Below are 25963 nucleotides of genomic sequence, written 5' to 3' on the forward strand. Positions count from 1 at the left end.
TAGATTTCAGTGTAAAGGAAGGGTAACTGGTTGAACTCGTATTTGCAGCTTATAACTTGGTTGAACTCGTATTTGACTGGAAGAACCCTTCGGGTGCGACTCAGCTCATGTGTCTCTTCAGCTTTCATCAGTACTTCCGGGGTACCACAAGGAATCAACCTGGGCCCACTTCTATTCACGCTATTCTTCACACCGTTAAAGCTTTGTTGGGAGTTAGATGCCAGCTCATTTGTGCTGATAACCTTAAACTGTATGTTATAGTTACCTAGATCCTGGATAACCATCCTCTTCAGGTTTTGCTGAATGCTCTTGTTAACTGGGGCCATCGTAATAAAATTATTATTGTTCCAACGTGTACAGTGAAGACCGCTTTATAAAACCAACTCTATATAATTACTTTATTGATTGTGTGACTGATCTTGGTGTTCTACTTGACTCAAAACTGGACTTCAATCTTCACTACTCCTCGATAGTATCTAGAGCAAACTAGCAACTAAGATTTATCTCCAAGATAGCTCGTGATTTTTACGACCTACAATGTTTGAAAGCATTGTATTGCCCACTAGTGAGACCTATCCTAGAACATGTTTCTATCGTTTGGTCGCCATATGATCTTATTTGGAAATATCGGATCGAGTGTGTCCAAAAGAAATTCGTTAGGATATTTACAGTGTTGACCTTGAACACGTTAAAAGACAGAAGGAAACTACAACAACAGGTATTCGTAGCGAAGCTTTTAAGCGGTGAAGTGGACTGTCTTCAGTTACATTCCACGAAGCACGTTACGGCACTCATCCCCGTTACAGCCTAGCTTTCATGGAAGCCTATATGGATACCAAGAACCCATGACGACGGTTATTCGTGAATTTTTTGCAGTGGAGTCTGTGTTTGAGTTTGGAGAGTCGTCGAACCACTTTAGAAATCGATTAAAGAGAATATGAATGATTTTGAATGTATGTATGTAGTTGATCTTTTATGTATACTAGTCTAAGTTTTATTCATTAGGATAAACACATGTCGGATGAATTAGATACAATATACAATACACAATATACAACCGATACCGCGATGCAGAATACCGCGGATTGCAGAAGCTGGGGGAGCCGGGGCAAATTTGTTTGTGAGGCCCAAGAAAAAGGTCACCCTAGGACTAGGGGGCTTCTTCAATCGGGAGGCCCGGGGCATTTGCCCCCTTTGTCCCCCCCCTCAAATCCGGGCCTGATATACAATATACAATATACAACATACATTATACAACATACAGTATACAGTATACAATATACAATATACAATATACAATATACAATATACAATATACAATATACGATATACAATATACAATATACAATATACAATGTACAATATACAATAAACAACAGAAGAAGGGTAGCCGGTTGCCAAGGTGAATAGAGTGTTCTGCCGCAGTTGTTTGCTTTGCCTCGTTGGTTAACCGAAACGTTCACCCAGATGGTCGACCTAGGGAACTGACGGGCCTAATGCCGTTGGTGGTGGCGGGCAGCTTCAACGCTTGGGCTATTGAGTGGGGAGGCGCTCTACAAACGAGAGGGGTTAGATCCTGTTGGAATCTTTGGCAAACCTCATATTAGATCTGGTCAACGTTGGAACCAAATGTACAAACAGCAGAAATGGTGCGGAGTCGATCATCGACGTGACGTTCTCCAGTCCAGGACCGATCACGAACTGGAGGGTGTCGACGATGGCTACACCAACAGTGACCGCCAGTCGGTTTGCTATAGTTTAGACTACAACGTGAAGTGGCAAGCGACGGATAGAGGCAACATTCCGGTCGTCCGCAAGTGGAAGACATCGCATTCCGCCGAGGTATTCAAAGAAGCAATGAGAACGGAACACGAGAGGGGCAATTCGGCGCTGAAGAGTGTGATAAAGACAAGTAAGAGGGCCTGTTTCGATAGGCTTTGCGCGAGTGCCAATGTGAATCCTTACGGTGACGCCTATAAGGTCGTGTTGGCCAATACCAAAGACGTGTTGACCAACAATACCAAAGACGTGATCGCCTGCAGAGCGAGCATCAGCGATGCTGGAGCATATCATCGAGTGACTCTTTCCACGCTACGATCCAAGTCCTTGGCATTTGGCTCACTTCCAACGTTCCAGTATCTCAGACATAGACCCGGGATGATTGGCCAACCTGCCAGACATCCAATCCTTGAGCGATGACAGCCGTTTCGAGGTTGTGATGGATGCAAGGGTTATAAATGAGGGACTCATCGTGATCGCCAACTCTCTAAAGGTGAACAAGGTACCGGTACCGGATGGCATCCCTAATCTGGCGATCAAAATGACGATAAAAGCAGTCCGCGGGCTGTCTCTTCCCGGATAGGTGGAAGCGACAGAGATTGGTCGTACTACCAAAGTCTGGGAAACCGCCAGAGGACCCATCGGTATATAGACTCATCTGTCTATTAGACACCGCGGGTAAGATTCTTGAGAGGATTATTCTCAACAGACTGGTGAAGTACACGTAGGGTGTAATCGGTCTGGCAAGTAACCTGTTCACGCTAGATGCTGTTCTGTCCGTCACCAAGATGGCGGAGGAAGCACTCCAGCGTAAGAAAAGGAACGTTCGCTATTGCGCAATCGTCACGTTCGACGTGAAGAATGCGTTCAATAGCGAAAGGTGGGACTACATAGTGCTTGCGCTCAGGATCGAATGAACCCCAGTAAACTGGAGCTAGTGCACCGTAAGACGGAGGTCACGGTTATGGATAATCGCAAATCGGAGCAAGACAGCACTATTACTTCAAAGCGATCTTTCATGTACTTGGGGGTTATGATCGACGGCAAACTAAAATTTGGGAGCCACGTATACTATGGCTGTAGGGGGGCCTCATTGCAGTACTATCTCGTATGATATCCAATAGCGCAGCGGTGTATGGCAGTAAGCGGAAATTTCTTGCAAGCGTAGTTTCGTCCATACTTGGGTTTGGTGGGCTACTGTGATCCAGAGCTCTAGGCGTTAACAGTTGCAGTAGTAAACTTGAAAAAAACCTACCCATGTTTCTGGGGGCTGCGAGTGCGTATCGTACAGTTTCGTACGACGCAATCTGTGTATTGTCCGAAAAGATGTCTATTAGCATCGCGAGGAGGCAGGACAGAGAATGCTTCGACTAACATTTCATAAGGGGCGTACGTGAAACCAGAAGATCATCGTCGATGTCCTGATGACAGCTGGAGTTATCCAATTACATGAATAGTAGATGGGCGCACCGACGAATGACCATGGCGAAGTTGTCAGGTCACGGTTGCTTCAGGTAATTTCTGCATAGGTTCGGACATGCGAGGTCCCCAATGTATTCCGAGTGCGTGGATGCGGAAGAGATTGCTGAGCACGTCTTCTTCGTATACCAAAGTTAAGGAGCGACATGATGGCAGTGAGCGGACCAGGCACTACTCCGGACAACCTATCCAAGTAACACACGTTGTTATAGAGCTGTTGAGATAACTGCTCTAATACAACCTGCAGTTATAAATTTCAGTTGACATAACCTTTTCCATGACATCTCTATTACCAGAAAAGCGCAAAAATTAAAGGCTACTAGAACAAGTACTGGTACTTTATAAAGTATTATAAAACTTCATGAAAGCAAGCCAACTTGTTTGACCGGAGCTGTAAAATACATCTCGAGTACCAATATGGTAGAAATACGTTGAAAATAGGTTTTTTTTTTTTTTAAGGGGGGATTTGTTAGTAGCTTAAGTATTTATGATAAAGATTAGTTAATAATGAGTATGTGTGTCCAATCACAAATGGTGACTTCTCAACACTGTTAGAAATTTGTAATTTTAATTGTTAGGATTTGTTTGCTTTCGCAATTAGGACTTATCATTCGTAGGGATTTAAACCTACTTGTCAGAAAAGGGGAAGTAAACTTACAACTAACTTAATTGCTAACTTATTGGCTATAAAGAGAGCTTATCGTAGCAATTGAGGATTGCAACGATTTTTGTCGAAAATTGTTAATAATTTTATTTGACATAGCTTCTAATGGTTCAACACCAGTAAGTCTATGTAATTCGAGTGTACCAAACCAAGGAGGACGCTTCAAAATCATTTTCAGAATTTTATTCTGAATCCTTTGGAGCGTTTTCTTCCTTGTTGAACAGCAACTTGACCAGATCGGTACAGCATAAAGCATTGCTGGTCTAAAAATTTGTTTGTAAATCAAAAGTTTGTTCTTTAAACAAAGTTTAGAATTCCTGTTAATGAGAGGATATAAACATCTCGTATATTTGATGCACTTGGCTTGTATACTCTCAATGTGCTCTTTGAAAATAAGTTTTTTATCATAAATTAGTCCCAAGTACTTAACCTTGTCGGACCAACTTAAAATAACCCCATTCATCTTGACAACGTGATTATTGTTTGGCTTGAGGAAAGAAGCCCTAGGCTTATGTGGAAAAATTATCATTTGAGTTTTAGAAGCATTGGGAGAGATTTTCCACTTTTGCAAGTAGGAAGAAAAAATATCTAAACTTTTCTGCAATCGACTGCATATGACACGAAGACTTTCTCCTTTAACAGAAATGCTTGTGTCATCGCAGAACAATGACTTTGTGCATCCTGGAGGCAAATCAGGAAGATCTGAAGTGAACATGTTGTACAGGACTGGACCCAAGACTGAACCTTGAGGTACACCTGCTCTGACAGGAAATCTATCAGATTTTGAATTCTGATAGACAACCTGCAGAGTTCGATCAGTATAATAATTTTTTAAAATTTTGATTAGGAAAATTGGAAAATTAAAAGTTTGCAATTTCGCAATCAAACCTTTATGCCAAACACTGTCGAATGCTTTTTCTATGTCTAAAAGAGCAGCTCCAGTGGAATAACCTTCAGATTTGTTAGCTCGTATCATATTAGTAACTCTGAGCAATTGATGAGTAGTGGAATGCCCATGGCGAAATCCAAACTGTTCATTTGCAAAAATTGAATTTTCGTTGATGTGTGACATCATTCTGTTAAGAATAATTCTCTCAAACAGTTTACTTATTGAAGAAAGCAAACTGATTGGTCGGTAACTTGAAACTTCAGCTGGATTCTTATCCGGCTTTAAAATTGGAGTAATTTTTGCATTTTTCCATAATTTGGGAAAATATGCAATTTTGAAGCAGCAATTGAAAATTTTCACTAAAAATTCCATTGTGCTCTCAGGGAGATGTTTGATTAGTATATTAAAGATTCCATCGTCACCAGGTGCTTCATATTTTTGAAATTTTTAATAATTGATTTAATCTCATTCAAGTTAGTTTCAATTATTTCTGCAGGTAAAAAATTCTGGGAAGAAATTAAATCAAATTGACGTGTGACTTCATTTTCAATTGGACTCACAAAATTCAAATTTGAGTTATGAACACTCTCAAACTGCTGAGCAAGTCTTTGAGCCTTTTGTTCATTGGATACAAGAAAACGTTCACCATCTTTTAAAACTGGAATAGGCTTTGAAGGTTTCTTAAGAATCTTCGACAGCTTCCAAAATGGTTTTGAATATGGTTTCAATTTTTCAACTTTAGTCTCAAAATTTTGATTTCTCAGAAGAGTAAATCTATGTTAAATCTCTTTCTGTAAATCTTTATAAATAGTTTTAAGAACAGGGTCACGAGAACGTTGATATTGACGTCTGCGGACATTTCTCAAACGAATTAGAAGTTGAAGATTTTCGTCAATTATTGATGAATCAAATTTCACTTGAGCCTTTGGAACAGAATAATTCCTGGCATCAACAATTGCACATTTTAATGCCTCCAAAGCGGAATCAATATTCACTTCGTTTTGCAAATCAAGCTCATTATTGAAATTTCTCTCAATATGAGTTTTGTATCTTTCCCAATTAGCCTTGTTATAATTAAAAACAGAGCTCATAGGGTTTAAAACTGATTCATGTGATAAAGAAAAAGTTATTGGAAGATGGTCAGAATCAAAGTCAGCATGTGTGATCAATTCACTACATACATGACTTTGATCTGTTAGCACCAAATCAATTGTTGAAGGGTTTCTTACAGAAGAAAAGCATGTAGGACTATTCGGAGACAAAATAGAAAAGTATCCTGAAGAACAATCATTGAATAAAATTTTGCCATTGGAATTACTTTGAGAATTATTCCATGAACGATGTTTAGCGTTAAAATCGCCGATTATGAAAAATTTCGAACGATTTCTGGTGAGTTTTTGTAAATCACCTTTAAAATAATTTTTGAGCTCGCGTGTGCATTGAAATGGTAAATATGCTGCGGCAATAAATAAAATCCCAAGTTCAGTTTGAACTTCAATTCCCAAAGTTTCAATAACTTTCGTCTCAAGATGGGGAAGAGCACGATGTTTGATTCGGCGATGAATAACAATTGCAACTCCACCGCCGGAACCCTGAATCCTATCATATCTATGAACCACGTAATTGGGATCATATTTTAAATTTATGTTAGGTTTCAAAAATGTTTCAGTAATAATTGCAATATGCACATTATTTACTGTTAAAAAATTAAAAAGCTCATTCTCATTGGCCTTCAATGAGCGAGCATTCCAATTTAATATTTTAATTGTTTTATTTAAAATCATTGCTAAATTTTAAATTAGAAACAATTTTAATAGTAAAATTTGTGCCTATTTGAATGGCTTCAAACATTGATTTTGCCTGCAACATGGCGTTCAGAAGATCGAACGTTGCCTGTTGCAAAAAAGAAAGTTTACCTGCCGTAATAGGCCCCAGGCAGTTGACATTAGAAAAAATATTTTCACCAGCAATATTAGCTGGAGTAATAGGTGTACAATTATTTTCTAGCGTGTTTTGCTTACCCATATTAACGGTCATTTTCGAACTACCAACACTAGGCGGTATAATGTTCGAACTACCTGTAATCTGTGCATATGTTAAACGGGTATGCAAAGGAGTAGGTAAACTATGCGTCACTGGTACGCTTGGAGAATTTTGTTTTGAAGTTGGTTTTAATTGAGAAATTGAATTTTGTTTACCTTGCCTTGCCTTAACAATTGCTAAACGGACTGAGCATTGATAAAAATTTGACATATGGTTGCCGTTACAATTCGCACAGCGAAAATTTTTACTCTCTTTCACAGGACATGTGTCCTTTTTGTGAGAAGAGTCTCCACAATTAAGACATTTTTGGTCCATGTTACAGAATTTGGAACCATGGCCATAACGTTGGCAAGTACGGCATTGGGTGATATGCTTTTCACCTCCGCCATACTTCCTATAAATTTCCCACTTTACACGCACATTATACAAAGCATGTGCTTTTTCAAAAAAATTTAAGTTGTTAACCTCATTGCGGTTAAAATGAATTAAATAATTAACAAGGGAAATTCCAGTTCTCTGACTGTTTTCGCCTCGTGATTTTTGTTTCATTAGAATTACTTGGGTAGGGGCTATGCCAAGTAATTCTGTTAAAGTAAGTTTGATCTCATCAACGGTTTGATCGTTGGTGAGACCTTTCAAGACAACCTTGAACGGCTTGGCGTTCTTGGTGTCATATGTAAAAAATTTGTACATCTTGTCAGTTAAATACTGAACAAGACGATCACGACCCTTTACTGAGTCGGCTAATAAGCGGCATTCACCTCTACGGCCAATTTGATAGGTAACTTTAACGTCAGAAACAAACGTTGAAAGTTCCTTTTTGAATATATTAAATTCAGAAGAAATAGTTACCACAATAGGTGGAACTTTCTCCTTTTTTAAAGATTTTATATTTTGTATAGTTTCATTATTGGTAACTTCCATTTCACCAGCTTCTTGCTCAGGCAAAATATGAAAAGGATTGTCACTACAGACACTCGAAGTGTCAGAAAGAGATGCCTCTCTTTTCCTCCCCGCAGCGATGCGAGGTTTCTTTTTCCGTCCAGCCATTTCAGGTGATACGAAAAAAGTTGAAACAAATGTTAAATTCAAAAATAGGTAGTCTTGAGAAAGACTGATGGGAAATAACTTTCAGGTAGTCTTTAAAAGACACACTGACAAAACACAAACTTTGAAGCTATAGGCAGTCAAAGACCAGTCCACAAGCAACCGAAAAAACGTCTGATCTGTAGGACAGTTCAAGACGCACTGATTGAAAATAGGTTATTTTTAAGTTGTAATTGCTAACTAATCAAAACATCGTTGACGCAAGCATAAAACTTTAAAATAAAAATATCGCAGAACGACACTGATTTATATCAGGAACAATAATGAAAAAAATTAGTGATTATGGCGTTTCGAATAATCAAATAAAAAAAAAAATAATAAATCAACCATTTGATACTCTTAATACAAAGTTTTACGTGCGCGTCAAATTTCATGGTGAAACATTACGTTTTACTTCTGAAAAAATTATGCGCCATTCATTGGATATTGTTTTCTATTTGTCAATCAGTGGAACATAGATTATGCATTACAGAATGTTCACTGATTTATTTCATTGCGAAGAGTCAGTTTACCCCACCCCCGCATGAGCTTAGTTCGTAAACAACTATCTGGCATCTCTTTCTTACATGCGTAGTAAACCGCAATGTTCTTTTTTTTCCTTGGGTAGATCTGCACTGACCCAGTGTAATGAAGAAATTCGCGCATTCGTGGGTCAGAACTCGCCATAACAAAGCGCATGCGGAAATGCGTTGCTATGGCAATATTTACCCAGCGCATGCGCAAATGTATTGTTACGCGCAGTGCAACCAGTTCGATGATCGTTTTTGTCAGTGGCACTTTTAATCAATTATAAATTGATGATGAAAAGCAATGTTCAACCTTTTAAAATGAATTGTTTCTGTCCCTTGAATATTAATATTGTTTTCGCGTTATGTAGACATAAAATAATTCATAACTAGAAAACGTTGTTAGATATACGGTAACAACAATTAGAGTGATGTTGCTTGCACTGTAAGTGTTTTATTTACCTTTTCATGGCGCATTTTGACCCACCTCAAATAGGTTTATTAAAATCGTTTAAATAATTCTATTAACAATTTGATCAAGTAGTTTCACGTTGGTTTTCGAATACCAATGATAGGAAAAGTACTTTACAGGTACGTAGTATTGTTATTAGGCGTATAATATTGAACGCGCGCGGCTGCCCCGGCTGGGCATTTCATACACAGTTTTTCTAATACATAGTGAAAACATCTGGAGGACAACTTTAAGACAAGTATCATTTGTGTCATAGTTGTTGTTTGTTTAACTCATGTTATTGGAAAACATCTCCAAAACCAGGAAAAAATGAGTTTGTGTTCGAAATGTGGTTGAATTACTGATGAAAAACATCTCGCAAATGTTGTATTTTAAGTTGCTTTCTGTACTGTTTTGATAACATCATTAACACAAGTTACAGATAAGCAGCAGCAGTTTATATTCGATAATATATTAAACACACTTATGCTATGAAATAACATCTCGAGAACAACACAAGTTTTGAATTGCGCTTATAGTATTCTTATATGACTACTGTCATTGTGAATTATTTTCTAACATGTTTTGTGTGTTACTTGGGTAGTCCGGAGGATGCTTGACGACACGGACACCTGGAGCGCGGTTTGGCAAGCCGCCTCTAAAGTTACCCTGGAGCTGCAATGTGTGTGGCGGGTCAACCATCAACACGCCAGTGGTCGTTCCGGGTAGATAGGGTTCCGGGTAGACGAGAGTAGTCTCACGATGCACCGCTCGTGGAATCATTACTCGCCCAATTGCCAAAAAGGGAACTTAAAGTGAGACTAAAAGTGAAAACCGTTATGTAAAAACAGATTTATTGTATAAATAGTTAAATGCTAATTGTGATGCGAATTTGTAAATTGTTGCTGCAAATCTAAATTGTTATTTCAAGATGGCGGCGATGTAACCACATAAATTAAACTAGCATTTTCGGCTTACGTGTCTACAGCGCACGGTTGTGGCAGGAAAGACAAATAGAGGAGACCTGTCAGGACCACGAAAATCAGTTTTATTATACCTTTAAAGTTTTGCAAGTTAAACCTAAAGTAGAGTGAAGAAATTAAGAAATTTTACTTACCGAAAAATGTTGTAATTACCTGTATAGAAGAAGAATCAGTGAATAATAACTTGTACGTGTACCGGAGAAAAGTCCTATTTAGAAGAGATGACCTGTCAAGAAAAATGTTAACTTATTAAACTTAAAAATTTGCCCGTTATCATCGCACGGAAAATTAGAGTCGATAGGCGCTATTCGGAACGGGGATCAAACACTAAATTTTTAATTTATTTTTATCAAACGCTAGTTCGTTTGTTTTTTTTTTTGTTCTGTTTAAATCTATTTTTCTTGGTTTTGTTGTTTTTTGCCAATTGGTAGTTTTTTAATATTCTGCTTTTTCTTATTTATTTTTTTGCGTTTATTCGCATTGCTCTATTCTTTAATTTTTACATAATTTGTCAAATTGTATTCAAGGTCTAATAAAATTTTCGCTTTTCAAGTTTTTCGTCTTCAAAAGAGTTATACCCAACAATCCAGGCTTTTCTTAATTATTATGCAGTTTTCTATTTCGTTAAAATTCTTTCAATTATGTACACTGGTCGACAAGAGCGATAAAAAATGCTGCCCAAAATAGTTGCTCAAGGAAAATTATACCTATTTAACCATTCCTGTGACATTTGGTGTCTCTAGCCAGTGTAAAAATGTATCAACTCCTTTCAAAGTGTCGCGTAGTAATTGCTCGCCGGCTGGGACACTAAATTTCACAGAAATGGTTAAAAAGTTACAATCTTACATTTTTTCCAGTTGAGCTTTAGGATCACACCTGTGTTAACCAGTGTTATTCTTCAACCCATTCTTCGTATTCCAGTTTGTCAGTTTCCGACAAAACCAGTCTTTCTTACTGTTAGCTTGTCGGCAATTTCGACTTTCTGTCGTTAGGGTTCGCTCAGTTTCAGCAGCAAAAATTAGTATTTTTCATTCAAACTGAAAGTAAATATATCCCGGCGAAACATCTTCGTGGAAGAATTTACACAACGTCCAACTAGAGCAGGTTACTGCACCAGGCAACGACCCGGCGAAAGAGAAGCAAATGATATAATGAAAAAGAAAAAAATGCATATACAACGTAAACAAATTGCACCAGCGACATTTTCGTCTCATTTCCCGTTTATGTTCTTCACTGTTTTCCGCAGATGTCCCGGTGGTGACGCTTGAGTACGGAACCAACTACAACTACACTTCCTCGATCCGGGAGGGTGCGGATGTCTACTTCGAGTGCAACATCAAGTCCAACCCGTGGGTGTACAAAGTAATTTGGCGACATCAAGTGAGTACAAAAAACGTTCATCCATACATACATGCATGCATACACCCTTAGGTGCGCGTTTGGAGCCGTATTTTCGCTGAATGTAGTACCAACGTTGCAAACCGGTGCCGAAGCTTTGTTATTTTGTGCAGTATAGTACAGCTTTTATTATTATAAACACTTGCCATTCACTTTTATTTCACCCGCCCGGGAAGTAAAGGTCTTGAGTCTGCATCACACAAAAAAGGAGGAAATTAATCCCTACAGCTTTTTCAATGTAGCTCGGGATAGAACGATGATGGTGGCGGCGTTCGGACGGCCATTTCCGGATGAAACTAAACAGACAGAAGGTTACGAGCAGGATATCCGGTAGGGTCAGTTCACAATCGGATACCCCCCGGGACTAGGGACTTTTCCTACGATTGCTACCGGTCTACAAAAAAAAAGGAATCAGCAGGCTTTATATCATCAGGCTTATCTGATATCGTTACGGTTTATTACGAGCTTTTTCCGGGTTTTTTTCTGCTGATACCGGATGTGTTGGTCTTGTCGCGCCTGAAGCCGGCCGGGTTATGCTTCCTGCACTGGTAAACTATGAAGTGCGGGTGGTTAAGGAAAATAGCCCTCATCAGAAAGGAATAAAGTGGGCTGCGTAATACTAATTATACAATTTTTTTATAATGTGGGTAATGTGTGCCTGTGGTTAATTACTGTTGCTCCTAGGAGCTGGTTTTGGGATTCCATGGAATTAGATATCTGTAGGTAGTTAATCAGCAATAATCCATTCTTATTTGAAGAGTTTTTGTCTCTTGACTACTAATATGTATTTATTCCTCTTCTTTCCACCTAATTTGCTCAGCGATTTAAAAAAACGACGCTATTTTTATCATATCTTGTGTTATCAAAATGATTCTCGTTATCTGTTTCAAATATTCCCAGCCGGTGGTGGTGCCCGTCAAAGATACTAGATTAAGAGCGTTTCCGAAATTAAATGCCTGAGCAAAGATTGGCGTAATTATCTCATTCTAACGTTCCTTCTCCTACGGTAACCTTTCCTGGGAACTACAACAAACACGTATTAAAAAATGTTTTTTTTGCCCTGCTCCATAATATCTTGCACACGGCCGAGACTGCCACCGGGGGTTTTCCATAACCCAAAAAAAAAACCGTTTACTGTTTTGCTCATTCAAACTGCAGCTACACCATCAGAAAAAGGAATCAGAGGTTCGGCTTGTGGTTTGCCTCCTAGTAGATTTGCGGGCTCGGTTTGTAACTTCAGTTTGCTGTTTTGCTCGCACCATTGGTTATACCTTTGACTCATTCTATTCTTGTTTTTTGTATCTTTTTCCTGTTTCTTTCTCGGATTTCACTTGCCACCTTACAGGGCAGGGAACTGCTGAACAACCCATCGGAGGGGATTATCGTATCAAACCAGAGCTTGGTGCTGCAGAACGTGAGCCGCTCCCGGGCTGGCCTGTACACCTGCGTCGGCAGCAATCGGGAAGGCGATGGCGAGAGCAATCCGGTTCATCTGGATATCAAGTGTAAGTTTACTTTGCTTGTTTCGGTGTGGTTTTAGTGAAGTGCTAAAGATGTGTCGAAATCAAATGTTTATTTTTTGCCCGGTGAATCGTGCATCGCATTTATTCTACGTTGCCAGCAATATAAAAACGATGCTGTTGTGTTGTTTGTGTACGTTTAATTCCGTTTTTTGTCAAATAATCAACACCGATTAAACGATAAACAACGGCATGCAAACAACGGTAATTTCGCCTTTTAGTTGAAATGCAACCTCATCAATTGACATGTGAATTCTAATGTAAATATCTCCTTGAATAACACCAAAAATTAGATAAACAAAGTATGTTCGGACAGAAACTCCTGCCTCAGCTGGGAATCACTGTCAATTGTGAGTGACCAGCTGAGGCCCAAGCGACGCTGGTTTGCGCGCGCTTTCAAGCTTTGTTCTGGCTCGACAATGCTGCCGTCCGAGAGGCAGCCTATAAATGCGCTCTCCACAGCAGCGCTAGGGTTAATTGTAGTCAGTCGATAATCGTACGGTGGCAGCGCACGGTATAGAATAAATGTAGTTAAGTAGAGACTAGAAGAAGGCAGCGCACGGTATAGAATAAATGTAGTTAAGTAAAGACTTGACTAAAGAGTTAAGTATAGAATAAATGTAGTTAGGTAAAGACTTGCGTTTGCGTTCGTCGGGAAAAGAAAACTTCTCCATGGGCCGTAATTGCCACAACGTAGGGCCGTGCGCGATCAAAGTATTATGCAAAAAGTTCAGGTTAAACTGAAAGCGAACCTAGCGCCAAAGCTTTACTGTGAGTAAATGAACTTTAAAGTTTAACCACCAAAAAATCTCAGGTAAGGTGAGTCCTAATCACGGAATAACAAAGTTGTTTTAGCTCAGCTTGCTACTCCGTGATTGATCCGAATCATCAAAATTGCACAGTAAATAAGCTGAATGGGGCTGGGAGTGATCGACCATTCCCATTATACAAGCTTTAGTGACTCAATACTTTTGCAATGATCAATAACGGCACCGGCCACGTCCTTACAATCGGGTGGAAAGAGGGATGAGATAAGTAAGCATTAGCTTTGCTGTTTGGAGACCTTGTATACCACTGAATTTTCACAAATACCACAGGAATGAGATTGTTTGTTTGTTAGTGGAGAAACGTAACCGTAACCGTGCGCCTCCTTTCACTGTTAAACCGGTGGAGATCCTGAGTTAATTATTCGACAGCCTTCTAGGTAACAAGCTTAGGAAGGAATTTGGATCTAGAGCTCGAAAGTAATATTCTAAAGAAAAACTTTCTTCAACAAAGTTGTTAGAGTCAAGCAAATTATTCAATTTTTAACGTTTTCTTTACTTGATACAGCTGCTTATAGATGCACTTGACATATATAAGTGCAAATACTAGGTAATAACCTTTATAAATTACTGAAAAGAACCATACGGAAGCGCTGGAAGAAATTAAATCTGATGCAAGCCAAAGCCAAAATTGCACAGAAGGTTGATCCCATGAATTGCTAGGGATTCCTAATAGTCTCATTTCTTACTTTTTGCGTAATTCCGAATAAATGAACTAAATTCATACCCTACGCTACTCACACACACACACGCAGCTCACACACGCACGCACACTGCTCACACACACACGCACACTGCTCTCACACACACGCTATTCATACACACACACGCTATATACATTATACAATATACACACGCGCGCGCTGTAAACCACACACTATACCTACACTAATTACTATCGGCAGCATCCAAACGACTACCAAGTCTTTCAATGGTCCCTTCCAACGGCTTCCAATGGTCTCCAGTGCCGATCACGTTCAGCTTCGGGCTGTACTCCAACAACGATATCTGAATTAGATTACCACTGCACATAAGACGGTCTCCATATAGAGAAGTGGCCAAAATTACCAAAATGCGAATCATTTTTGAGCACATGATTTTATAGTTTTTAATTTATATTTCCATAGTTTCTCAATGAAATCTTTATATACGAAACGGTTCAAGTTGAAAAACGCCTCCAAGGTTACCTCTTTCAAAAATGAAATAAAATAGTTTTTCTGAACATTTTGAAATATATAAACTCCTTATGGTATGTTTGCATACAATTAAGAGCTTATTATATCAGCTTCCTAAAACAGGAAGATTATTTGATTTTAACCCTGCAGAGTCTGCCGCAGGCCAAGTAGAAAATATTCGGAATCCTAATTTTGATCTTCAAAAACATCATGAGAGCTCTATTTGTGCCTTTCAAGAATCAAGAGTTTGCGGAAAATTTGCGTTTTTGTAAAAAAAAAAGATGATTAAAAGTTTTTAATTTTTTCAACATATTTTGAATTTTTGAACGATTTATCGACGAAATTGTTCGTATATCACTCCAATTTGGTCCTGAATACATTGAAAATACGTTAAATTAGTAAAATTATTCGTTTGTATACACTGACGAGTTTTGAAAAATATTTTGATATACCTCATTTCACGTAGTTTATGGACAGCTCCTTGTCACTACAATACCCTATATGAAAAAATCATCAACAATAGAAAACCAACAATTTGACAACAAATTTGGCCGTAATTCTTCTTTTCACGACCATTGTGCACTGGTGGGGTCTAACTCAGATCGAAGGGAGGCCGAACTTTTCGCTTTGACCGTCGACCAGGGAATGAGCTTCTCTGATTGATTTCTTTTTGAAGAGACTTTAACCCCAAACGGTCATTCGTCCCTGATGAGCTTCTCTCGATGCTGAATGTTCTTTTATTGCGTCACTCAGTATGAAAACTTAGGTCATTGGATGAAGAACGTAGAAGCATTTCTTTCCACGTCGCTTACATCGGGTGATGAATGTGATGCCAATAGGCTGGCATGGGGACGGGACACGAGGCATATGGACGCTAGGCATATGGATGTTAGGCATAGTATTTTAGGCATACAGACGCGAGGCATAATGGATGTGAGGCATTATGGATACGAGGCATACTGCCACAAGGCATAACGGACGCGAGGCCGAATGGACGCGAGGCCGAATGGACGCGAGGCCGAATGGACGCGAGGCCGAATGGACGCGAGGCCGAATGGACGCGAGGCCGAATGGACGCGAGGCCGAATGGACGCGAGGCCGAATGGACGCGAGGCCGAATGGACGCGAGGCCGAATGGACGCGAGGCCGAATGGACGCAAGGCCAAATGGACGCGACGCCGAATGGACGCGAGGCCGAATGCGATGTTGTACGATCGCATGAGATCCAATTATGTAGTTCAGGTGTAAATATATTCCTAAAGAGTTTAAGTTGGGTATAATACTTTTCTTAAAATCATGCGGCGAAGACGCATAATCGAGGGCAAGGAAACGAGGCGGCACTAAGCCGCCGTGGTTTCCGCAGTCCGAGCCGGCCGCCAACCCGCCGTCGGAAGCGGCGGCCTCTCGCACCCAAACGACTGATCTACTGGTTTGCTAGGTCTACTCAAACAGAGTTTTCTTCCCTTAGTTAAGTCCGAACGAGCGGTAGCGAGTAAGAACAGCATTCGGTCGAACAGCGAGTCGGCCGAAGGCCGCGAGTGTATTGCTTTCCAAATGACACTTTAAATCGAAATACATGTTATTGAAAGAGGGCTGTGATGATAATAACGATAATAATATATTTCGCATCACTTCCCCTTAGCCTTGTGTCCATTCAGCCTTGTATCCATTCGGCCTCGCATCCATTTGGCCTCGCGTCCATTCGGCCTCGCGTCCATTCGGCCTCGCGTACATTCGGCCTCGTGTCCATTCGGCCTCGCGTCCATATGCCTCGTGTACGTATGCCTGCCGTCCATTATGCCTAGCGTACTATGCCTCGCGTCCGTATGCCTCGCGTCTGTATGCTTAACGGGGTGTCATCGGCTGGCATTGCTAGCCAATGAATTAATGCGTGAACCTATTTCGTCTATGTTTTTGAAGTCTGCGTTAGGGAAATAAGCCAATCGTATGGAAAACGTGTGTGGATTTTTGACCTTGATACTTTTCCGCAATTTTCATAGAGTAATAAAAAAATTGTAGGTAAACTTCCCGATCAAAAAGACAAAACAAAAATGTAACACAGGCTGTTAGTTTGTAATATGATAAACCTTTCAGGTTGTGTTTCAATTTTGATCCCGTTAGGTGTTAAAATAACAGAAATCATAGCAAAAAATATTCTACTAATATCAAACCTATATCAAACTTTGTTACTAGCGTATCAGCTTTCTAACAAAATTGGATAGCACATAGAACAGTATTATAACAACCATTGTTATAAACAACAGGTTTTGATAGAGACGAAAAAATTGTTAGATTTGTTTCAGAACAACTCCATTTTATGATTTGTTATTATAACTCATTCAGATTCAATTTTGTTATCAAAAGCAAATGGGGAAGTACAAAATCGTATCAAAATATGTTATTTGTATCTCCCGTTGATAGAGTTTTGTAATTTTATTTATGCTCTTCTGATCGGGTTATCATGCTATACAAAAACACGTAAAAAAAGGGTTTTGCTATGAAAACTTTTATTTTATACCACTATATATTAGGGTGGGACCAAAAATAAATTCTAGCTCCCATGCACTTTTCGTGTTCCTTATGGGTTCTATAACAACCGTGTAACTTTTCAGATCGATCGGTTGAATTATATTTTTGCGCCCGATTTTTCAAGTTTCCATACGATTTTATATTGGAAAATCCACTTTTTCAAAACTTATTCCCTAGAGATGTCCACTTCGCACCTAAAATTATATCGATACATGATAATTATAGGAAATTTTCCTGGGGAAAAATGTTTTAAAGGCCGTAAGACGCTACGCTGCTTGTAGAAAAAGTTATTCACCTCAAACAGATTGTATGCTTAACGAATGGCTCACCATTGAATTTTACTAGCAATACTGCTGCAGCATGCTGCTGTTGCAAATTCAATCATGTGATAAGAAATGATTTTGTGTAAATTTTATCTTGGAGGCTTCTCCGAAGCTACTATAAGCAAAAATTCCACTTGCAAGCTTACTTCCACGCGAAATTATTTCTCATCCTTAAGCAAGTTTGCAAGAGCAGCATGCTGTAGCAGTGTTGCTAGAAAAATTCAATGGTGAGCCGTTCGTCAGACATTCAATCAGTTTGGGGTGAATAACTTTTTGTACAAGCATCGTAGCGTCGTACAGTCTTCAGAAGAGTTTTTCCAAGGAATATTTCCTACAAATATCATGTGTCGATATATTTTTGGGAGCCAACTGAACAACTCTAGAGAATAAGTTCTGAAGAAGTGAAAATTCTCATATAAAATTGTCTGGAAACTTTGAAAATCGGGTGCAAAAATATAGCGAAAAAATAACACCATCGCTTTTTCCAATCTACTATTCATATGATATTCTCACCGAACATTGAAAACAACATCAGTCTTTTAATTTTATGTGTTACAGTAGACTTTATTTCATAATAACTAGGTTTCTATCAATTTTACCTTGCAAAAAAAGTCACTTGTATCTAGTAATTTCCGATTTTCGACCGTTTTCTATCACAACCCACGGCAATACTACCACCAATTGAATTGTCTAAGTGCTTTACACACACGGCAGTTTAAATTTCTTGCAGAAATTCACAAAGCTTGTAAAAAATAAGCAAAAAATTGATTGTAAGTACAATTATGTCATGTTGATCAACAGCGGATTTATGTTGAAAAAAAAAGAAGAACATAGCAAACCTAATTATTGTGAAATAAAGTCTGAAGTAACATATGAAAAATAAAGATCTGCTGTTGTTTTAAAAGTTTGGTGAAATTATCAAATGTATTATAGTGGTAGAAAATAAAAATTTTAACAGCAAAAACATTTTTTAAAAAACATTGTTCACAATAGCTTACTGATCTGATATTCAAGACACGACCGCATGACGTTGACTACCGTATTATTATATTTCATTAAAACAAATTGTAGACGGAATTGCAACGTTTCTATTACAAAACTTCGAGGCACCAAACGGTGCCAGTGGCCTATTATTCTTGTTTACTGGTTAGTCCGTCCATAATACCAGCCATTTTAGTATTTTGCAGTAGCCATGTACTTTTAACAGCCACCAGCATTACGGGTGAAACCGGTACGAGATGACCGGTACTATTTTGTCTTTCCTTCTTTCAGCTACTAACACCTAGCGTCCTTATGTAATCGGTACGGTTTAGTAATGAAATGAAATGTTCGAACGGTACCATTTATTTCAAACTACGTCAGTTAGTTAGAAAGAAGGAGGGGCTAAGTAGAAAATGGAATGACAAGGAACGTAAATAAGCATCGGAAACAGAAAGTGACATCAACAATAACAACAAAGTCAGATCGATTGTATCCGTTAGTGTGCTTGGGAAAAGAGGTAGTGATTGGCTGCGCGGTATGATTTAGACAATCGATATTAATTACCAATTTTTCAATAGTGTATCTCAAACAATAGTTTGTTTTTGTTACATAAATTTAACCGTAAAACAATTTCTGATCGATTGATGCCAAAACCTCGAAAACCTGAATATAAATGACTGAAAAATAAGCGCTCAAAACTTGACCATTTTTCCCTGGTTTTCCCTGGTTTAATTACTAGATTTTCAAATTCAGGCGCCCAACTTCAATATAGACGTTAGTCAACGTCAAAAGGTACCTAATGTCTAGAAGCGTGCGTGTCCACAAAGTTTTTGTTATATTAATGTGAAAAACTTCTCCGAAGACGGTGATCAAAAATATAGATTTTTCGAGAAAATATTTTTTTATCTCACATGTAGAGTGATTCATCACGGATCTGTTAATGTCCAAAAGAGGGTCTTTTTTTTCACTCTAAAACTTTCCCTAATACACCATGGTTCTAAAATGTAACGTTCGCGATAAATTGGCTTTTGGCCAGTTTTTTCATTTCTGGACCACAGTGCGCCTACTTTCACTGTTGAAGCAATGGAGACACCAAGTACATCGTTCTAGGGAACGAGCTTAGGGAAAAAGTTTCGATCTAGAGCTCGATAGTAATATTCTAGAGAAAAACTTTCTTCTACAAAGTTGTTACATAGGATGAGGCGGATATTTTCAAGTTATAACAATTCAGGGTGACCGAAATTTTCTATCAAATCAGATAGGGTCGGTGTGCGACCGGACCGAACCTAGCGCCAAAAGCATTATTTCGAGTAATCGGCGTTCAAAGTTTAACCTTACCGTGTGTGTTCTGCAGGCTGCTATAGTAAAGTTCTGTTTTAATATACTTATGATCTGTCCAAATTTCGTTTTTTCATGAATTACAGCTTATTAATTTTCGCATCCACTGGTGTTAAGAACTCAATTAAAAAAAAAATGGCGCTTGGTTCGGTCCGGTCGCACGCCGACCATATTAACTTTCGTATCTTTGTTGTACCTTCATATCTTTGTAGATAGAATTGATGATTGTATCACAATGTTACTCTTCCGTTAATTCAATGCAACTTTGTAAAAAAAAATTAAACCGGCAGAAACTGTTTCATTGTCACCTTATTATGATTTACACATTATAAAGAATCTCTTAGTCGGTTGTTTTAAAAGATAGAAAAACCTTTTTTTACAAAGTTGCCTTTAATTAACGGAACAGCAACATTGTAGAACAATCTTCATTTTTATCATCTACAAAGATTTAAAGGTTAGATATCTAGTGACAGAAAATTTTGTCACTCTAATGTGTGATAAAATAAAAATAACCGCCGCATCATATGTAACAACTTTGTAGAAGAAATTTTTTTACTAGGATATAACCATCGAGCTCTAGATCCAAATTTCCCCCTAAGCTCATGCCCCAAAACGATGTATATGGCGCCTCCATCGATTCCACAGTGAAAGGAGGCGCACTATTAACGTTCGCATTGGAGTGTGTGGGAAGCCTTTGTCGCGTAACTGAAATGGTTGACAATTTTAAAGAATTTAAATACCAGAGGTCATTTTCTAAATTTTCAATAGCCATGGTATTTTCTTAACTCAGTTGTAACCTTATTTATATGATTGGAATCATTTAAATTTGTAAATAATACAAAAAATAATAATTCTACCTGGTGCATGAAACAAAGTGTCCTATATTTGTAATAATGTTACATTTCGCGGATAACAATTGGCCTGTGGCCAGCCCATATTTTGGCTATTTTTGTTGCTTTTGTATGTTAATGCATCAAGACAGAATAAAATAACTTATTTCCAAGCTTTTACAACAACAAAATAATCAAGATTTCTTGACACTGGCTGTTTACAACACAAAGAAATCTCAACCCAACGGTAATATGTTACTAAAATGAAACCTTCACTCTCTGTCTCTATGAACGTCAAATTCGTTGTTTTATCGCTTACAACGCTAGTGTCAACATCGCAGCTGTTACGAAAAATAGAAAAACCGGTACAAAAAATGTATTTATAAAGGAATTACACCGATTTAGGATTTCTTTTACGTCATATGCATCACCCAATCGTGCTTGTAGGGATATAATTAAAATTCATATATAAATACTGTCAATATAAGTACTGTTTACAACCTAAGGTTCCTCCAGACATAAAGATTTGGGTTGTTTTCAACCCACTTAAAATTATAGTTTAACTTAGCTTATAAGTGAAAAATCATTTAGGCAATCCTAGTCGGAACAAAGCGCACTACACGTCTCAACTACTTCAGCACAATTGTTTAATTCCCAGGAAACAGTTTTACACAGTTTTGTTCGAATAAAGGAGGCTCCAACTCAGCTGTTATTCTTACAATACCACTCGATCAACGAAATCAACGCTCGGTTTACGACACACCTTAAACAAGATGGTACTCCACCCCCCCCCCAACCCCGGTCTGGGTCAGTGAAATCCTTGCCCACAGTCGACAACAACAACAGAACACTTCAAAACTTTTCCAATTCCAGCCATACGATAACGTTTAAATCGTGTAAAAAATTCACTGCGCCGACACCGGAACGACTCTGCGCTGCGATCCATCAGAACGTTCACCACACGCCTGGCAATGCTTTATCCGTGAAGGTGATGTCTTTGGTTTCTTTTTCATAGCTCCAAACTGCTTCCTGTACAGAAGGAAAACTTTCTGACCCTGACATTATTTTACTTTTAATTAGCCGAACTTTTGATCGCCGTCGCAGCAGCAGCAGCAGCAGCAGCTTCAGTAGCGTTAGTCTACCAAAAGACGCAGACGGCAAAAGTATAGAAAGTTATTTGTCCATAAAGTGTCGCAGTCAGGCACTCGTAAATTTCGGCAAGCCGGTAGTCCCTGTCCCTCGAGTACGGTGAGGAATCTTTAGCGAGATTTTACTGGTTCGGGTCCTGTGCAGCACTTTTTTCCGAGCACGACAAAAACAATCACTGCTGCGTTATCGCTGACAGGCCGTCGACTCCAACTTTTCCTGTTTTGCGGTGCTTTGATTGAGGGGAAGGAGGGCTTCACGATTTTGCTCTGTTTTGTTTTGTTTTGGTTAGTATGAAGCACTGTGGAAAAATCTACACTCCGTTTTGGAGAAATTATTAGTTGGAGGCTGCTGACAGATGCCTTCGATTTTTCATCGTGTGTCGATCGATTTATTTCCAATTCCTAGGAGGCGTTATTGGTTACGGGTTTGCCGATTGTTGTTAGTTTTCTTTTTTACGATTTCTCTCTTCTCCTTAGCATCGTCGGCAAAGTTTACTCCCATGGGAGTGAGCGACCGACCGACCGTCGAAGAGGAATACCAGTTGAAGAAAAACTCCGGAAAAATGTCATGTGAAAGTTGGCTTTTACCATTTCCGGTTTTCTCCCGTTTTTTTTTCTGCTTCGCTGCCGCACGAACAATCAACGAGTGGTGATAATATTCATGGGATGTGGCATTATTTTGCTGTTTTTGGCAACTTGACAGGTCGCGGATCGGTTGTGTTTGTGTCTCTGTCGTCTCTTTCCGACAGTGCTCAAGCCGGTCGTATTCTCTCGGCTGCGAAAAAGAATTTTAATTTACATGCTTATTGGCTCACTCGATTATCGCGGATTGAAAACGATTCACTGGTTGGTTGAGGGGATGAGGATTTCGTCGCGAGTGCTTTCAAATTCCCGTTGTGTTGCGGATTCGGAATCACTGTGCGCATAAAATGGCAATAAGTAATGAGAAGTGCATTGATCATATTGTTTCTTTTCTTTTTGTTTGTTGCAGTTGCCCCTGTCTGCCGGCCGGGTCTGGTTACGACCTACAACGTGGGTCGGTACGAACAGGCGAAGATATCCTGCGAACTGGAAGCTAACCCGACGGATGTGGCCTTCGTGTGGAAACACAACACTTCGGTGTCCGAGACGTTGGACATTCCGTCCACCCACGTCAGCAGCGAACAGGCAAAGAGCATCTTCCGGTTTAAGCCGATCAGTGAAAGTGTAAGTATCGGCATTATTTTTAATCAAAAATAGGTACATTACACTGGTAAACTTCTATATTTTTCAATAGTTTGAATCATACATTTTTCTACGTTTAGAAGCGTATAGAAAAGGCCTGAGAGTTTCTAAGTATGACTTAGACTCACGCTAAGTGCATGTTAAGATATTTACCATTTAATTATTGGGAATGGCATTTTCCTTATTTTTTTATACCTGATATCGTTTTTCGTTAAATTCCTAATTTTCAGTCGAAATTTTTGTAAACGAGAAGCATTCTTAAGCACTTTTTTACGATAAATCCTTTGGGTTTGGGTAATAAGAACCTTTGGGCAACCTCGCTCACCCCGTCCGTGACCCCTTGAATTACCAACGGCATTCAGGAGCGACCCCTAATCGATGTCGACCCTCGATTCACAACCCTTTCCGCATGACAACTGTCGCAGCGATCCGTGCCGTCATCATCGGGATAGCTTAATTCACACTTTTCAACTCTTGCACTCTATTCGCGCACCAATTGATCATCCAGCCGTATCAACCGTCGGTCGGGTCTAGCCACCCGGAGTCAAGCAAGGAATCCGTTCCAGTCTATGAGCTTGATTTACATCGAAATCCCCACTTCCAGCAGATTGCCTAATATGTCAGTCAGCCGGGATTGAGTCTTCTTTAGCCCAGGACGGGAAAATCTGGGAAACTTGGCTGCTGGTATGCGATGCGCTTGGTCTGAGGCGAATAATTATCCTCTATTTTGTGAGCGGCAGCAATGAGATCATTTTCATCATCATCATCATTACCAGCACCATCACCGTCGTCATCATTGTCGTCGTGGGAATCCTTCGCCAGGCAACGATATGTATCAGTCTCTTTCCCCACATTAGCAACGTTTGTGGACCGGATAGTGGGAAACCGCGGTGGAAGCTAGCATCACATCAAACGTGATTCTATCCATCAAAGGTGGTAACGCTTGGGCTCGCCAGGAGCTGGCCCGGTTTTTTACGACACTGCGAAGAATCGGTGTCATCATCGTCATCGCCAACAGCTGCGCAGATGTTGCGGAATAGTCGTAATGAAGTTATCGTCACCTGGCGTAACTTCAGGTAGGGGATCATAGAACGTTGTATGTTACTAATCCCTCAAGTTTGCTGTTTGCCACGATTCTGGCCCAAAGCCCAAAGCTGCCTCTAGTCGTTCCGAAAATTTCCCCATCTGACGATCTATTACAATAATGGCAATCCTTACGAGAAAGAGAGAAAGAGCAGCGCACATTTCAACCCGGAGCAGTTGTGGCACCGGTGACACATCGCGACAGGAAGACGGTAGGTGACGCGAGCCCTCGCACTGTTGTCAGCCTCCTGTAGTGTCGTGTCCCGATGACGAAAACGGACGTTGCTGGGCGAACGCGCGGCTCTTACCATCAGCATTTATTTATTCATGACATTTTATACGAAACATATCCAGAAGAATCCTTCAGGTCCGTCCGGTGCAGAGGAGGCCCCATCTGGGTCGGGACGACACTTGTAGGTGCCGTGACGTAGCGGTGTCATCCTACCTTACCGCACTCATTATTCATGGGGATTCAAATGACGCTACACAAACGCAGCGTGTGTCATGAGCAGACGATGGAGGCGACGCAGGCAGGACAACTTTGTGGCCGAGAAACGATGAGATTGTCGTCCGTTTTCTGTTTGTACCGGATGTTTACAGTGGCAGTTGAAAAAAAAGCTTTTGCATTAACATATTTCGTTGAAAGTTTAATTGAAAAAACCTACTGTACTTGCCTTTCGCATGTGGGTTTTTATCGCATTTTATCATTATATTGCAACTACATTAAATTATGTTGTCTACGTCTATCAAAATATATAATCGAAAAAAAACAGATTTTTAACAGAAATAATTTACTCATCTACAAATATTCTGAATTCAATTGGAGGCATTGAAAATCGGCCAAGTACTTGTCGCGAAAGTTGATAGATTCTTACTGATATAAAACACATTTTGTGTTTCGCCTACAAGCCAGATTGTGTGCTCGTTCTAGTGCAATGGAATGCACGCAAAAATAGACAAACGCAAACATGAATACTCACAGAAAAGTGAGCAGAAAGTATTTCATCAATTAGAAGGTCTACCAGGTGCCAGCTAAAAATGACTAGAAGCTAATTAAATAACAGTTTTCGTTCGCTAATTGGGCCAACATTCCAACTGTAACCAGAAACTGGGGCAGATTCCAAAGCAATGGCATTTCGAGTGATGAATTTTAAAGTGTAATAAACCTGTTCTGTATTAAAGTGCCTGTAACTATATATAGAGTGGCGACACTGTAAAAATTGGAATAAAAATTTTCTGTCAGGGTCATTCCAATAAATACGTTACGCAAGTTCCGATCAATATTTCCTCCTTATATATGCGTGAAGTACTGTATGAAAGCCTTCTGTCTCAGTCAGCGCTCATTGTCATTTTCAATTGAGAATCGTCATGTGAGAGTGATGGTGATTATCTCCGCTTTCAATTGAAAAGCGTTTGTATCAATTTCAAGCCGTTCAGTTGTCAGAATCACAGCAAGAGCTTACGACTGGGTGTCATGTGACTCACGAAGTGCTCGAAAATGATACAAAAGCTTTTCAATTGAAAGCGACGGGTCAAAGCGTCACTATAACCTGATAATTGTCAATTGAAAATGACTTTGTCAGGCTCTGGTTAGTGTTACCAGTATTACCAGCGTTATTTTGAATGACCCGGCGCCACTCTAGTTATACTTATAGGCACTCTACGCTGTATGTAACAAGTAAAAATCTG

The 25963-nt window shown here is 39.5% G+C and overlaps 1 protein-coding gene across 3 annotated transcripts in view; it reads left to right on the forward strand.

The window, feature by feature from the left end:
* LOC129726833 (nephrin) overlaps positions 1-25963 on the forward strand; it is a 571231-nt gene that overhangs the window by 505808 nt on the left and 39460 nt on the right. For all 3 annotated transcript variants that reach the window (XM_055683973.1, XM_055683972.1, XM_055683974.1), the window contains exons 8-10: positions 11148-11281; positions 12645-12804; positions 22959-23173. In XM_055683973.1, the coding sequence (XP_055539948.1) occupies positions 11148-11281; positions 12645-12804; positions 22959-23173 (509 nt within the window). The remainder of the gene's footprint in view (positions 1-11147; positions 11282-12644; positions 12805-22958; positions 23174-25963) is intronic.

This window comes from Wyeomyia smithii, chromosome 3 (genome assembly GCF_029784165.1).
Source record: "Wyeomyia smithii strain HCP4-BCI-WySm-NY-G18 chromosome 3, ASM2978416v1, whole genome shotgun sequence".
NCBI lineage: Eukaryota > Metazoa > Arthropoda > Insecta > Diptera > Culicidae > Wyeomyia > Wyeomyia smithii.